The 15,796-nt window shown below is 38.4% G+C and overlaps 1 protein-coding gene across 5 annotated transcripts in view; it reads right to left on the bottom strand.

Moving 5' to 3' along the window:
* The window catches only part of SSBP2 (single stranded DNA binding protein 2), a 188,527-nt gene that overhangs the window by 140,631 nt on the left and 32,100 nt on the right, over positions 1-15,796 (bottom strand). For 3 of the 5 annotated variants that reach the window (XM_068665873.1, XM_068665874.1, XM_068665872.1), the window contains exons 2-4: positions 9,178-9,250; positions 4,104-4,165; positions 2,343-2,427 (exon numbers count right to left, since the gene is read on the bottom strand). In XM_068665873.1, coding sequence (XP_068521974.1) covers positions 2,343-2,427; positions 4,104-4,165; positions 9,178-9,250 — 220 coding nt within the window. Of the gene's footprint in view, positions 1-2,342; positions 2,428-4,103; positions 4,166-5,051; positions 5,130-9,177; positions 9,251-15,796 lie in introns of those variants that run through there. The other 2 variants (XM_068665876.1, XM_068665875.1) reach the window with 2 other exon arrangements.

Below are 15,796 nucleotides of genomic sequence, written 5' to 3' on the forward strand. Positions count from 1 at the left end.
ACTTATCATGATGCAGACTGCCTTCCTAAACAAAAAGCACGTGACACTGAGGAACAGCATGAGTCCTGCTAGATATTAGACAAGTTTATCTCAACTGTGAGGAAAAATAATGCAATGGATAGGTTTTCTTGTCACTTTAAATGATTAAGGTTTTAGAAATGCCTGGAGAATTAACTGATAAAATAAGCCAATGTATTTCTGATATAAATATTCGTCTGTCTTTATTCAGATTTATATGTGTATAGAAGAATATCATGGTTTTATTTTTCCTTTATCAAACATTATAGAGTACCTTAAACACCACGCAGTTGTACATCACATACAGAACTATTTGACTATTTTCTCAGGTTTTTACGTTGCCCTTAACACACAACATAGTGCAGGCAAAAGTGAGCAATAAGATCATGTAATATTCTAAAACCTGTGGAAGTTCGAAACACTAAAAAGGAAATGCTAAGACAAAAAAATGTTTGATAAGCTACTCAAATTCTTAGATAAGAATTATATAGACTAAAATAGTGAACTTACTGATCGATGAAACTCTCATGAGCTTACAGAACTGTGGACTCTGTTCCTTTTCAGACTTCCTAGTACTTCTTTATTTAAGTTTTCCTCTAACTGGTGATTTCATTTGAAAATTATTTCGTAACAGCTTTTACAGGTTGCAGATTTTTGGCTTCTGTCACATACCTTACACTGCAAGTGCACAATGCCCCCACTGAAGTCAACTGTCATACCTTGGATTCTGACCTCCACAAATTTAATTCACTGCTGTCATTCCCTGCAGTCATAAACTATTCCTGTAAAGCTATCTCTCCTTCAGTGCGGAATTAAACCTCACTCTCATAACAAGGATTGAAAACAACAACAAAGCTGTTGAAATGCTTTATTATTCCAACAACTGTGTATTCAAAACAGAGGCCATAAAAGATCGCAGAAACTGTGTTTCCACCAGTGACGTTGTTTTTAATTTTAGGAATGTGCTTTACCAAGGTGGTTGACTTTAATGCTTTTCTGTGTGGAAAATTTCCTCAGGATTGTATTCCCTTCTCCAACGCTGCTTTTTTCTCATTGATTATGTAGAGCGATTGCTGTAGCATGGACATGATAGTGCAAAATTATCCAAGCTCCTTTACCAGTCAGCTTCAGAATCTAACTGCTAAGGAGAAGGTATTAAAGGGTTATTGGTCTGTAAGTAAAATACGCCAAACAGTTCTAACTGTGTTGATGGTACGTTTGTAACATAGTCCAAAAAAGGCAAGATCATCAGTCATTCACATACTACGTGAACCTGATATTTTATCAGATTATGACAATAGATAACAGAAAATAGTCTCTTTGAAGGTTCATTTAAGTTTTTCCAGGTTTGTGTTTGTAAGAGAGCGGGCTATTGAAGCCTAATTTTAATTTTATATACAAAAATATTTTTCTGCAGCAACTACAAAATATTTGTAAGACAGACCTGGAATACAGCGAAGGAAAGAGGTTTCAGAATAGTATCATCAGGGAGTTTTACTCCCTCTTTATACTATACGAATGGCCCAAAGGAATGATAGTATGCCTTTAGCTCAGTCAGCCTGCAGATTTCCTTAGTGAACATGAAATCACCGGGTGGAGAAGAACTGGCACAGGAGATAGAACCCAAATTCCATCCACAGTCCAGAACGCAGTCCCAGATTTCTAGAGTGCTCCATTTATGCAATGAGAACAGAGAAAAAGGAATGAAACTGTTTCAATGTTATGGACCTCAAAAATTTAATTTTTATATTTTTGGTCCTCTCAGGTGAAATTGCACCGAACTCCCTGATGTGTTCCAAACTGGGTCTCAAATGTACCAAAACTGGCATAATACTGTTTACTGTTATTCTTCCTGTTCTCCTGAACTGGCTGACTTTACATTTATCTTGTTCTGTGATACCTAAGTACAATAGTCGTGCTTGAAGCCTGTATGGTCCCAAAAGAAGCCAGGGGGTGGAAGTGACATCTGTTGAGCAGCCTCCTCTGTAGCACAGACAGAGTATGGATATGTGGACAGGACATACCCGTGCTTCAGTATGGCCTGCATGCTATTGACCAGCCTGATGTAACCACGGGGGAAAGACAGAAGAACATTCATTGTTCTGAGTTAATGCACGGGACAGCGTTTTGATCTCTGAGATGAGTAACAGTTTTCCATATGGCAATAGGTAATCACAGAATTAGGAAATCCTAATTCTGAGGCATCCCCAGAAAACACATGAGAGTGTGACAGACACCTGCATTTGAGATACTGTCATGCAGAAATACTTCTCTATCACATTCCACACAGTAATGAAAGCATGGTAAATATACACAAAACTTACATAGTCATGAAAGGCTTTTGCTTCACTTGAATGTTCACATGTTTCTCGTCTTTCTGGAGCTGCACAGTAGAGATCCCAAAATACACTGCAAATTAAGAAGTTAGAGATACGGTGAGAAAATCATTGTAATACTCGCATAGATTTTATGCTGCACACCGCACATGCATGTTTATATATAGAAATAGACACATCACTTCCTTGCCAAGAGCTGAAAGCACTTACCTCTATGAAAGAGTTTAGCTTTGTAAAACATCTAGGAGGAATCGAGTCCTGTTATCTGATTCTCTGAGGCGAGCAGTGCGTACTCGTTTAAAACCACCGTGGTATAAACCAAGAAGCTAATCTAACAAGGTTTAAGGGTATAAAGCTCTACATTTAACCTCGTACCTCTGGCAACTGCTGCTATTTACGTCCACAAAGCCCTGGAAGGGACAGATACATACAGTAATAGCATGAAAAGGCATGGAACGGAAGAGAAAACTGAGGAGTTCTTCCAAGGTCCAATACTGTGCTTTAAACAAAAGTTCCTAGAAAAACAGGTGCAGGAATAAGAGTAGGAAATAGATGAATATCTTCTTTGATATCTCTTGGGTTAGACGGAACGAAAGGAAATTACAATGCTCTGCCTTTCCATTCTCACCCGTTTGAATGGATTAATACATGAACGAGTCCTAACACAAAATTTCTAGAATTAAATTATGTGTATACTAGAACAATCCCAAGAATAAAGTTTGTTTAATATTGTTTCTTTACTGTTTAGTCCAGCATCCCAATACAGAATTGTGGAAAATGTGAACACTGCTGCAGAAAATCAAAATTAAGGATAATGCAGACATCACAGGAACAAGAAACATGTTCTCTTTTTCAGGCTTCCATCAGGTAGCTAAAAGCATAAAGGTGAATGAAGAATATGCCACTTTCCTCACAGCTGCACAAATCACTTGGGATTTTGTGTTCAAATGGAACCACTTTTAAATTTGTAAATTCTTGTACTCCTGGCAGCTGGACATATTCTCCATAATGTTTTATTCTTGCAAACACAGACATACCGGATACATTCAAGACATGTGACAGTCAGTAAATACCGTGGCTAAACAGCAGTGACTATGAACAGTCTTTTCTCGTTGGGAATTTTACACAAACAAATGTGTCTCTGCACACCGGTATATTTAAGCAAGTGGCATCATGCATGAAAAACTACAAGTAAATTTTGTGTCTACCCATACTCTGAGCTGAGAGAAACTGTGCAAATGCAGACTTTAGAACACCAAGCCCGTGCTAACACACACTGCTTCTCCAAAAGGCTGGTGACTTGGGTTTGGCTAATCATTTTCATATGCTATTTCCGTGAATAGAAATGTGGGCTGAAGACTATGCATGTGGATGTGAGCTTCCTCAGTCACTGTATGTACATATTTTATGTCATATATAAATATTTTTTTCCTGAATGTAATTATTTAGGATATGTATAATGCTTTTAAATGCACGGTTTAGTAGAAGATATTGAACAAAGAAACTCTGGCCAATTTTCTTTGAAGGATGCTGTCTTATCAGTCTACTATGCAGTATTTGTTTTCTTGTATCTAGTATCTGTGTCTTTTCCTATATCTAATTTTCTGTTCTTTCATTTCTTTATAAGAAAATGGTTCTTTTTCCTCATCTTCACATTCTTTTTACAATGATCACTTGAATTTCTTGCCTGCAGGTGCTGGAATTTGCAATCACCATATTCTAAAAATCGGAAAGAAAATGGACACTTACCACCACCAGGAGTGCAAGAATCCTGGGGGCTCCCCCAGTGTGATGTTTTTTTCCCATCTTATCTGAAATAAAACCATAAAAACACAGGTATTCACTTTTGTGATTATTGTGACTACAAAAAACCTTACATAATATCAAGAAAAGAAAGAATAAAATGCTTTGTATCTATGAAAGGCTTTATTATCATCAATCTGAATGTCTGTATTATGTACTTTATTATAAATACTACTTTCGCTCATGCTTCTTATTTTAGGAAAGCGTATTTTAGCATTTATTTTCTAGAGATTCTGAATATAGCTTTATTAAGGATGTATTTTGTATCACTCCACCACTGAGATGTGCATTTTCTAAGCTCAAGAATGCATGAACAACAACAACAAAGAAAAGTTAAAAAAAAAAATGCCCCTAAAACTATCTAAAGATCTTCCAGTTTGTAGAAGGAAAAACAGAAGATACAGAACTAGTGTTACCAATTCAGCAGGTGGCAGTCTTCCCTCCATATCCAAAGCTAGCCAATGCTTCAGGATCATCAAGGACTGCTTTACTGCTAGAGGTAGCATGACAAATACCACTAACAACCAAGCTACAACCTGTTCTCCCACCATCCAGTGAAAGTGTAAAGCTAGCTTGGCTTGGTTTGTCTGCACTGGCAAACCCTCTTGAATAGAAAAATACTGTCTGTGAGCTCCTTCCCACCTAAGAAATCTGGCGTACTTCAAACATTTTTTTTTTCCCCAAAGAAATGCAATTTAGTAATTTTTACACCCTTAACTTCACACTTTTATTGTTACCAGCTAACTCGTCAGACAACACAACACACCGTGAGAGCGCTGTGCTCTACCTTAGCTATTATCACACAATCATTTTATTAGTGCCATAGTGACTGGTTTGTCCTTAGCTACAAAACTAAATAGTCTGGACTATAAAAAAGCCAGTTTAATTGCTTACGGAGCTCTGTTGCAAATAACTGAAGATCTCTGTAGAAGTTCACATGACACGTTATGGGCGGGAGGCAGTCTCATGCTTAAACTGGGTGGAAACCAGGGCGTTACATATACTCCAAATTCCTCCAGTTACAACTACACATAGCACTATTTCCTGTCCAATTCTGTAAAAAGATCATTGTTTAAACACAAGCCATATTCTGCTCTACAGGCAGAAGTAATGGCTGACTAAAGCAGGATTATTCTAATGAAATGCTTCAACATCTTTAACATGAAACGTATTTAAAGATGTATATGAAGGTACATTAAAAGCTTACTAGAAAAGGTAGACACAGCATGTTCATACTGCAAGAGACAGTAGCGAAGCTGGGATTTTTCAACACAGAATAAAACTTTCTCAATTCCAACTTGACTGCCACCCCCAATTGTTAAAAAATTTATACAAGTATGTTTTGTCAATAGCTGGCAGGAGTAGAATGCATAGTTCATACAAATTATATAAATACTTAAAACTATCAAAAATTATCTTAGAAAGGTAAGCTCCGGGTATTATCACTTCTTTTGGTAAAGCTGGCAGAATGAACCAGGGGCATGGCACTTAACCCCCACCCACCCACCCATCATCACCACTTAATAGCACTTAATCTATAAAAAGCGCTTTTCAAACTATGAAACCCTTGCCTAAACTGTGCCAGGTAAAAATGTTAATAAAAATGAAAAATATATACAAAAGAGAAAACCAGTAACAAAGTTTTAAAAATTATTCAAATGCACTCCTCAGCACCATGACTGCTCTTCACACGCATTTGGCATGGCTTAGAAGGACTTGTGTTAATCACCAGGAATGTGCTGTACTTATGAGAAGTTTTGAAAGTAACAGGATGGAGAGATGCAACATGTAGTCAAAGCTAATTTTTTTTAGTGGAGTTGAAAAATCATTCAGTTAAGAGTAAAACTGTTATCTGTGCAGAAGGACCTCACTGTGTCTAAGTAACATTCATGTTCTTTGACTCAGGGCTTGAGGAAATTGCCTGACCCACAAGTCTTACACTGGTCCTTTTTAGTAAGACAGTTCATCTTCATAAATTTATTCAAAGAACGAACCTGAATGACAGGGGGAAGTTTTTGATTTGTTTTGCTTTCAAAAAATACACACCTCTGTCTGACATTGAAAGTGTTTGTCAGATCACACAGACAGGAAAATAATTATAAGTAAAAAAACTTGTTATCAGCTGTATCAATAACTAGCTCATAACTAGTGATCAATCAGCTGCAAAATGCCTACTTTCCTGGTCTAGCTAAGCTAGCGGAATTACTCCTACAAGGCCAGAACCTAGCTTTGAGGACTGAAAATACAGGGGTAAGGATCAGCTCTACAAGAAAATTCAGCAGCTCCAACACTGAAGGAAAGATTCTGGAGCAGAACAGTTTATATTGTTCTTTACAAAACTGTGTATCCCATCTGAACAGTTCTATTCTACCCTCATAAGAAAATGACACTGTTTACATAGCAGTGGTAGTCCCTTGTCATTTTGCTAATTGTACAATGACTACATGTTTCAGGATGAAACAGCTATTAAATTATTTCCATCCAGTACTTCATGTCGTGTCTCCTCAAAGGAAGTCCATTTGCAGACTAGGAGATGAGTATGATGGCTAACACACTGAAGCTGTCTCTTTTACCCAGACACCCAGGAAAAGGCTAGCTGATCTGGAGGTCCAAAATTTTAGAGATGAAGGCAACAAAGTTTTGAAGGCTGTACTCAGGAGGGACCACAAGGACAATGGAAAGCACTCTTCACCTTGTAAACAAGAAGGATAAGCTGAGCACTTCTAGATTTTACTGACTCATGAATCAGTTCTACACAAAACATTACAAAAATGAAGACGTGCTTAAGACAACCTTCTCTAAGTTACATAATATCAGTGATTTCATGGTATCCAATTTAAATTTTACTTCTCTCAATTTAATTCCATTACTCTTAACCACATTCCGTGGTAAACCTTTACGTTAAGGCATGTTAATCTTTGCCATTTATACTCTTTAGTTGTCACTGACAGCTGTACAGCTCTGATAATCTATATACGCTTATTTCTTTTACACCCCAACACACTGGCTTAGAGCTACTTTGAACTAAGTGGACTTTAAAGAAATCCACCCAAATTACTCAGGGGGGTGCAGACTGCCAGAGCAGAGAAGGCATTGAGCCCCAATAGCCTTGCTTTCTAAGAAGTGGCCAAGCCAACACAAATTTCCTCCTACACCACCTGGGTATCTCCTCCACCTCGCTCAACCACAGCAGGGCAGTTGCTTCTCAAAAGCCATGAGTCAGAAAAACACAAAGACACATGGAAGATTTGCTAAAAGACTTCTTTGCACTTCCCAACTGCTGCTTTGTCATTTTCATCCCGTGTGCCAACAATCCATCTCTAACAACAGCTGACTCACGAGGGGCACAGAGCTATTACATTGTGGTTTGCAGCCCAGGACTGAGTGGGCGTTACAACGTAAGGGCCTGTCTGCTCCACAATCAACTATCATTTCTTTCCTGCTGCTTTTGCCACTTGCCATTTAAAATCATTTTCTCCAAGCTGGATTAGTGCACCGTTTTCTCAGTCTGACCCTCATTGTATTGCTTTCATCCCCAGTACCATCTTTTCCAGGTTTCCCGTAACAGCGATAATTGCATTTGGTTCCAAAATACAACCATTTACAAATACTGTTAGCACAGTCTTTACCTTTCTGCACTGCTAACAAACAAGGTAAATAAACTCACAGCTTTGTGTGAAATTTAACAGACACCTCATATCAATTCAGTACACTATTATTCGTCTCTGCCCCATCTTTTGGCTGATTTTCGGCATCAGTCTGAATTTGAAAGATCTGATACATTCTCTTATTACATTTGTTCAGATCTGAGAGTTTCTCTATAATCCAAGATTGAATTACTTTTAAAAGCTAAATTTCAAGACACTGTATTGAATGTTTTCCTGAAATCCAAATGTCATACCAGTTATACTCCTGCCAACTGCTCATTTTGCACATACATCATAAAACAAAATGAGCAAAATGAATCTTGCACAGTGTATTATTTACAAATGACAGCTGTTTTGGGAAAGCCAAGATGATAGTCTCCATTATTTTCTCTCTTGTTTTTTCATTGCTTTACTAAGGAGAAAAAACAATTGTCAAAACCATGTTTTAATATAAACATAACCTGAAACTACCACAATTCTATCGCTTTTGCTTCTCTCTGTTATGTGAATTTTCTATAACCACCACAAACAGCCTTCATCTCTTCCATCTCCAAAATGTCATCACTAGCATGTTAATTCTATTAGCTTTCAGAAGAGCACCAGTTGAAGCAGCAGATTTTCCTGCTACAACATGTTGCCTGTTTTTCTCACTTCTGCTCACTATCCAACTATCATTATCTTAAATGTTCTCATCAAAGAAAGATTAAAAACAATAAACCCCAAAGACCTCAGTACGTTTGGCATACAGGTATTCTTGTATCCCAGCATAAATGTAAAATACTAAGGAGATACAATTTCCTTCAATCTTCTACAGATATATATATGTCTTTAAAGAACTGTGAAAAAGACTAGCTATTGTCTAATGGTAAAAAATGCATTAGCATTCAAGAGCATTTAAGCAAGAGCACCTGAACAGTTATAGTCATAATTAGTTCACCAGATGAAAAGAAGCGAAATAATTAGAAGCATGGTAGGAATACATAGCGAGATCAGTATAAAATACCTGACTGCTGTACGTTTAGAAAGGGTCCATCATTCACAATTGGAGATACCAACAGTAAGTTTGAATATCATCAAGAAGGAACATGATCGATGCACATTCAAACATGCACGTTTATTATAGAAAATAGACAAATATTTCTTCATTGTAGCACCAAATCAGACAACAGGGCTAACAAATCACAGCAAAAATAATTATGCAAAGGCATGCAAAATGACATGGCAAACTGGCTTTTGCAAAATCAGAAGTCTATGCTGATCAATGTAAACAGATATGCAAGATTGTCACCGTTTTTTCTAAACCAACACAGATTTATTTCACTTGCACACATTGTAACCTTGTGCAAGGAAAAAAAAAGACAGGGCAAACATACCTCTGATAAAAACGTCTGCGCTGATTTCTGTGCTCCTACATGGAGCAGATACTCATATACGTACAGCGCTAATCTGAAAAACAAACAAAAAAAAGACAGTATTTAGTATAATGCATTTGTTTGCTCCCCATTTTTGGAACGCATAATTTCAGAGGTTTGACTTGCACACTATTTCCTTTCAGAAACCACTATGTACTGAACATAACAAATCTATTATCTATACCAGAACTTTTAAACTAGACCTGTAGGTCAATCTGAGCAGAGTTGTTTAAATAGCAGTTAATTAAATATTATTAAGCCCCCAAATTACTTAATGTCAACATTTTTAATCATATTTGGACATGTGCCCAGTTAGCTAACAATTGACCTGCTGCTGCCTGTATTTGCCCACAATACGCCATGTTCATTGTAAATACAATATATTCATACAGCAACACTGACTACTTTCCAGGTCAACACTTCTACACGTGGAACGCGTCAGGCTGTTAAGCACATTTGAATGACAGCCTGTGTTTACACAAAGAACATGCAAACTTCGGGCTGCATCAGAAAAAGCCATCTCAGAAGCTGCATCTCCATTGTAGTACAATCACATCTCCCAGGTAAATACATTTTTTGGTTTATTCCAACTTGAGCATCTGATGAGGTCTGACGACAACAGAGCTACAAATTAGCGTCACAGTTGGAGAAGGAGATTCACAAAAAGTGAATTTCAGCAGCCGGGTGCATCTCAAGCTAAATCAAACCAATCTGCCTAAGGATCTCATTGCAGAAAGAGGGCTCATGCCCGCTAGACCTTGGGCTGAGAAGGCCTCTTTGAAAACCCAAGGATGGGTGAGCAGTAAGAACAAACATTTCCTGTTAAGATAGGCTAGATCTGAATTAGAAAGTAAAGAAGTAACACTTTCTAATTCTTCAGCTGACTCTCTAGAGAGGCTCCTGTCTGCCTGTATATTTAAAATCTTTCAAACTGAAATCTCGTTTGAAAGTATGATTTAGTAACGATGTGTAGAAATTGTCTATAAAACATTTCAGTCCAAGTAAAGTAGTATTCAGACTGCATTTCTTTTAAAATTGCTAGCTGAACTGTTTTCAAGAAGTAAAATATATTTGTGCGTACTTCATTATAACATTGCCATTCTTATTTGGAACATTTTAATATTTGTACTCAGAAATAGGTAGTTTAACTAAACAAAGCAGAGAGGCAGAGAACATCTACTTCCTTGATACTGTTCAAAACGTCATGCGATATTAGACAACTGTCATCATGGCACTGACAGAGTAGTAATTATTGCTCTAAGCTATAAAGTGTGAAATTTTAAAATCTATGGGTGGCATTCCTTAAAAGTTGCTTTCATTATGTGTTTGTATTTTGTGCATGCAATACTCCCCACAACCTTACTCTCCAACATCAAAAGCAAGACTGTACTTTTTTCCTATAACCAATAAAAAGTGCCTTTTTGAATATTCAAGTGTGCGATTGCTGGTAGTTTGAACCTTGAGAGTTGCTGTATACACTCTTGAACTCCAGTATTTTACAAAACATTTATTTATTGCGTTGTCATCAGCGGCCATCTGCCCCTCATGGGCACCACACTGAGACCTTCACCCACGCTTTAGCCTCCTGCCCCAAAAGCACAGCTGCATCTCTCTCACACCAACAAACAAAAAAAGCCACTTTTCGTGGAGTTAGTTCTTTACAGTCCAACAGTCCAAAGACCACCATGTGCCGAAAGCGTTCGCAAACATGGCGCATGGCAGCTGAAGGGACAGCGTGGTGCTCCAGCACCAGGCCTCACATCGCCTGCCACAGGCCTCTGAGCGGGCTGAGGAAGTCCAAGATGCATTAACATAAGGAAAAAGGCAACCCTACGTCTTTGAGATGAAAATAGGGAACGTGCTAATGAAGCATGATTAAAATCCGGCCGTAAGCTAACCCCCCACAGCAAGCAGGGGGCAGCCCCGGCCTGGCACGGTGAGCACGGAGCCAGGACCGCAGCCTGCACAGCACCCGGAGGGGCGCCCACTGGAGCTAAACCACTTGTCCACCCCCAGCCACTACGCTGTCGGGAAGTCTCTACAGAAGTTAACAGCATTACAGTTCCCTTCAGAAGCAAGCGCCTTTACCACAGAGATCAAAAGAAAGATACCAGTGTTTTACAGCGTTAGTTGCAGCAAGAGGATCAGTGACTACTGGTGCTCTCAGGAAAGACAACAAAGAAATCAAAAGGGTGCAACAGCATAATGAGGAGAGAATTAGTGGGTATAGTAACGTTAACTATCACATAAGAAATACAAGAAGATAAAAATGGCTATAGTCCAAGTGTGTAAAATTAATGAACAAGTGTTTCACATCTCAGCAGAAGACTAAGAAAGTAACAGCAAGGGGGTCTTCACCACCAAAGGACTTGGGCTTGAAGTGGCATTTTAAAAGACAATCTTTACTTGGTAAACTGGCGTGAGAAACCATGTAAAAGCAGCAAGCAGGCATATGTTAAAGTTTCACATTTGCATACTTGTTGACATTCTATGAGTAATGTGAGGAAAAAATATTTCTAATTAGTTCACGACAATGCTGAAATAATTCTTGTTGAAGACACGTCACATGCCAGAGTTCCCCCCTCCCTGCCAAGACAACTAGATAACACACTCATCTATGGCCTGATCATACATTTGCTACATTTAAAATAAATTAATTAAAAGTTCTTTCTGGTTCTTGTTGCTACAGTGATGCACTTTGGTAAGCTGGTGTGTTTTCTCTGAAGTCTCTGCTCTAATTTGACAAATCATTCATATATTTTACAAGAGAAATATCAACTGCATTCCAAAGCAAAGAACCATTTAAGGGGTCCTAGTCAATCAGCTTTCATCAGAATATTACCAAGAAATAAACAATAATCGCTCTAAGTGTGCTCTGGAAATTACTTGTTATATGTCAAGGTGGAAATATGCAATTAACTTAAGGAGAAGTTGCAACGAAAGCATTACAGCAGTATGTTCATTGATTAAAATCAGCCAGTAAACTCCCCCTGATTTCAAGTCAAAAGATTACGAGAACACCTAGCTTCCCATAAAAGGCAGCAAAAGCTTGAAGGCACCAAGAAGATATTCACCTTGCCTATCTTTGGCATCAGATCTTGATGCTCTGAGTCACACTCCTTCCACCGCCCCAGCAAGATTCACTGACGGTTTGTAGGCTACTAATCTAGCTGTTCAGATGAACACACACCAGTTGCCTACAGAAAATACTGGGAGTAGTAAGCATGGTCTACCTGCATGCCCCCATTATCTGTCTGGTAAACACCTGAACAATATACAAAAAAAGAGAAAGCTGAATCTTTGGTGAGATTGCAATGACAATATCTAGTAAGATCCACCAGCATGGAGGCTGTACCAAAGGGCTAGAGTTATTATCAAGAAGTTTTGCAGGGAATAATATATTTATAAAAAGTAAAACAGTAATATCTAGTTCCACAAGAAGATGCATACCAAGAAAGTTTCTGTCTCTCAGTCTAGGACTGAACTTCAAGCTCCAAGTTTGGCTTGCAGTTATTTCTAAGGAGACAACAAAGGGCAGAGGGACACATTTTTCGATGAAGTTCAAAAGCTGGGCTTAGAAGAATAAGGAACTGCAATAAATTAACTTCTACTTTCTCTTGTAAGCTGCCCAATAAAACTGCCAGACACAGGCAACTATTGCACATAGTTTCATGAAGTTGAGAAAAAGTGTTGTTACTTTCATTGTTTTATTAGCCACATGTCATAACTAAAATACATGTTTTTTAACTGAGGGTACAGTTCTGTATAACCATTATCTAGAAAGTTATAAACTCAATGTGGCAGAGCAAAAGGCTCCAGTTCCCCCAAAACTGGCAGTGTGTCAAAGCACGGTTCAAGGTGCCTCCTGCAGCAGCTGTGGTAGGCTTACAACACTGTGCTAAGCAACCGGTGCCCCTTTTTCATAAAATTTATGATGGTGAAGTAGTGCACATCACAGAAATGTCCAGATATTAGCACCTTGTCTGCCAGCAACAGCCATTACACTGTCACGATCTAGTTCTGGACGTAAAAAAACAAAAAATAAAAAGTATCTGCAGTTGGAATGTTCCAGATCTGAGCATCGCAAAAAGAAATCTAGCATTTCTGGATTCCTAACAGATTTAATTCTTTTAAACTAACTACATATGGAGAGTCCATCATGTGACATACCATCCATAAAGTTTTTATTTTTTAAACAGTAATTAAAAACAGAAAGAAAACCAGTAAATCTATATCCATACATAATTTTTAGCTTGCATGAAGCAGCTGGGCAACATTTAAAACTAGTTCCATAGAAGAGATCTTAAAAGCTCCCCTCAGTGTTTCAGGAGACTTGCAATACTCCAAAATCACTACTCTGACCTACAGAGAGAAGCAGTGCTTTATTTATTTATTTATTTATTTTTGTATTTTTTTCCTTTTGTTTCGTAAAGGTATATAGGCTCCATTTCAAATCTGGAGTCTCCTAGGAATTTTACTGATGTTAATACTCATGGTATAAAACTCAGTCTCTGAAATAAGAGACAGTAACAATAAATCTATCTTTTAAATATAATAACTAAAAACATCACAAATGTGTAGTTTCTTGAATGAATTTTCTTGAATCCACCACTTCAGTAGTTTTAAAACTGCCATGTAGCTCTTGGTGGACAGCCCTTTTTTGGTCAGTTTCAGCTGAAAGTGGCAAACAAGTTTTGTTAAGAAGTTTCATATATTTAAAGACATGCTTGCCATAGTCAAATCTACCATCCTCCCCTGTTTGATCATACTGACAATCACTTTCACACATGCACACTTATGATATATATTTAAATATCTATGTGTGTGTGTACATCATTGTATGATTTATATATTTTTTAATATATTTTCCTGCAGCATCAAACCTGAGACATGCCCAAGAACAAACTCATGCTTTCCCATTTGCTTAAGCAGGTACAGTGGCGACAGCCGTGGCGTTACAGCGATGTACCTGTACGCACACCACCTGAGTACATTACCTCTCCCGGGCGTGCTGCTTCACCTACGCACGAGCTACATTTCTGTTTGCTTAGCTTGAGGCTCACAGACTGCTCTTTTCAGGAGCCTCCAGTCACACCAGTCTGCGGTTTCTCTCCAGCTCGGAACACAAGCTACGTCAATGCCAGCGCTCTCTGTCCTATTGACAATGTGATCGGTTTTCTTACAAACACCTGCGTATTAGAACACAAACACGGGTCTGAGGAAACAGCGTGTCCCAAAGGTGGTATCAAATGTTTGAGTACGTGCACTCCCCTCGTCGGGGAGCTCCTACCACAACCCTGCAAACACAGGCAGCGCAGAAGTGCTTGTACTCGACATTATTCATAGCCACTTACTTCGTCCTTTCTCTGTGGACAGCAGCAGATGTTTTCCCTGCACGTGTCTATCCGGGGCTTACATGTATGCCCAGTGCTACAACAAACAGTGTCCTCGTGCCTTCCACTAGGCTGATGGCTCTTACGGAATAAGCTGATGCTCCTCTTCATTTATCGCAGCTTTACGAAGAGGGAAAGCCTTCTCCTACCCTTGCTCTGGGAAAGGGCTCTCACTTCTCGTCACTCTTCTACTCACGGCTTGAAGATACCCTGGAAATATGTCTCATTAACTCCGGGCACACCCTCCTTGATTGCATACACTGCTTCAAGTGTTAAAAACAGTTATAACACTAAGTGCCCTTTTACTCGAGGAGTATCAGAATTAATCTTGTGGGGTGTTTTTTTTTTTCCAGTTTACCTATACACTTAAAATGCACAAATTTTGTGAGATAATTTCAGGTTTTGTTACCTAATCTCCCATAGATTTCAAGTGCTGGCATAATTGTGCCAGCATAATGTGCCTCCAGCAACACATTAACTTGTACAGCAGCATGCAACTGAATATTGAATAGATACATGGTATTCATCGATCCTTTGAAAATAAACTGAGATAATATGCTGTGGTGATGTCTGTAGTCTCTCCCACAAGCATTTAATTGCATAGGTTTACATATTCTCATCTGCTAGGGATCTCTTGGTTTGTGCCAAGACATCACACTGCACACTGCTCCACGTGTTACTCTCATTTGGCTCTAGTTGAGTTTGGAACTCGTTTTGTCTCAGGTCTCAGCTTGTAGAAATTACTACAGATCCAAAATATTGCAGCACTGTAAGTCTTCTGCAGACTTCATCCCGAATAAGATAATTTTCATTGATCCTCAAATTCCAAATGCTTCATAAAAAGGTAGATTTCCTTGATGACCTGCCAGGTTTCAAATAAAAAACTTTGTTCTTTTTGCACCTGTTTCTTGCACACATACTTTTCAAGATGCTTTCCTGTAGAATTTCAGTTTTCCTGGTCTACGTTTAAGAGAGAAGCAAGGCTCACATACCTGAAAATTTGTCTATTTTTTTTTCCAGCTATATTTGCTAGTGTAACAAAGTAATATGAGTTCCTTATAACCAAGTTCTCTTGGTCCATTAGAGCTACAGCCATTACCACAGCATAGCTACACAAAAATTGTTAAACACCTCAAATGCATCAACAGCTGCAATCTCCAGAAATAAGATGACCTTTGCTTTCATTT

The sequence above is a fragment of the Anas acuta genome, chromosome Z (assembly GCF_963932015.1).
Source record: "Anas acuta chromosome Z, bAnaAcu1.1, whole genome shotgun sequence".
NCBI classification, from domain to species: Eukaryota; Metazoa; Chordata; class Aves; order Anseriformes; family Anatidae; genus Anas; species Anas acuta.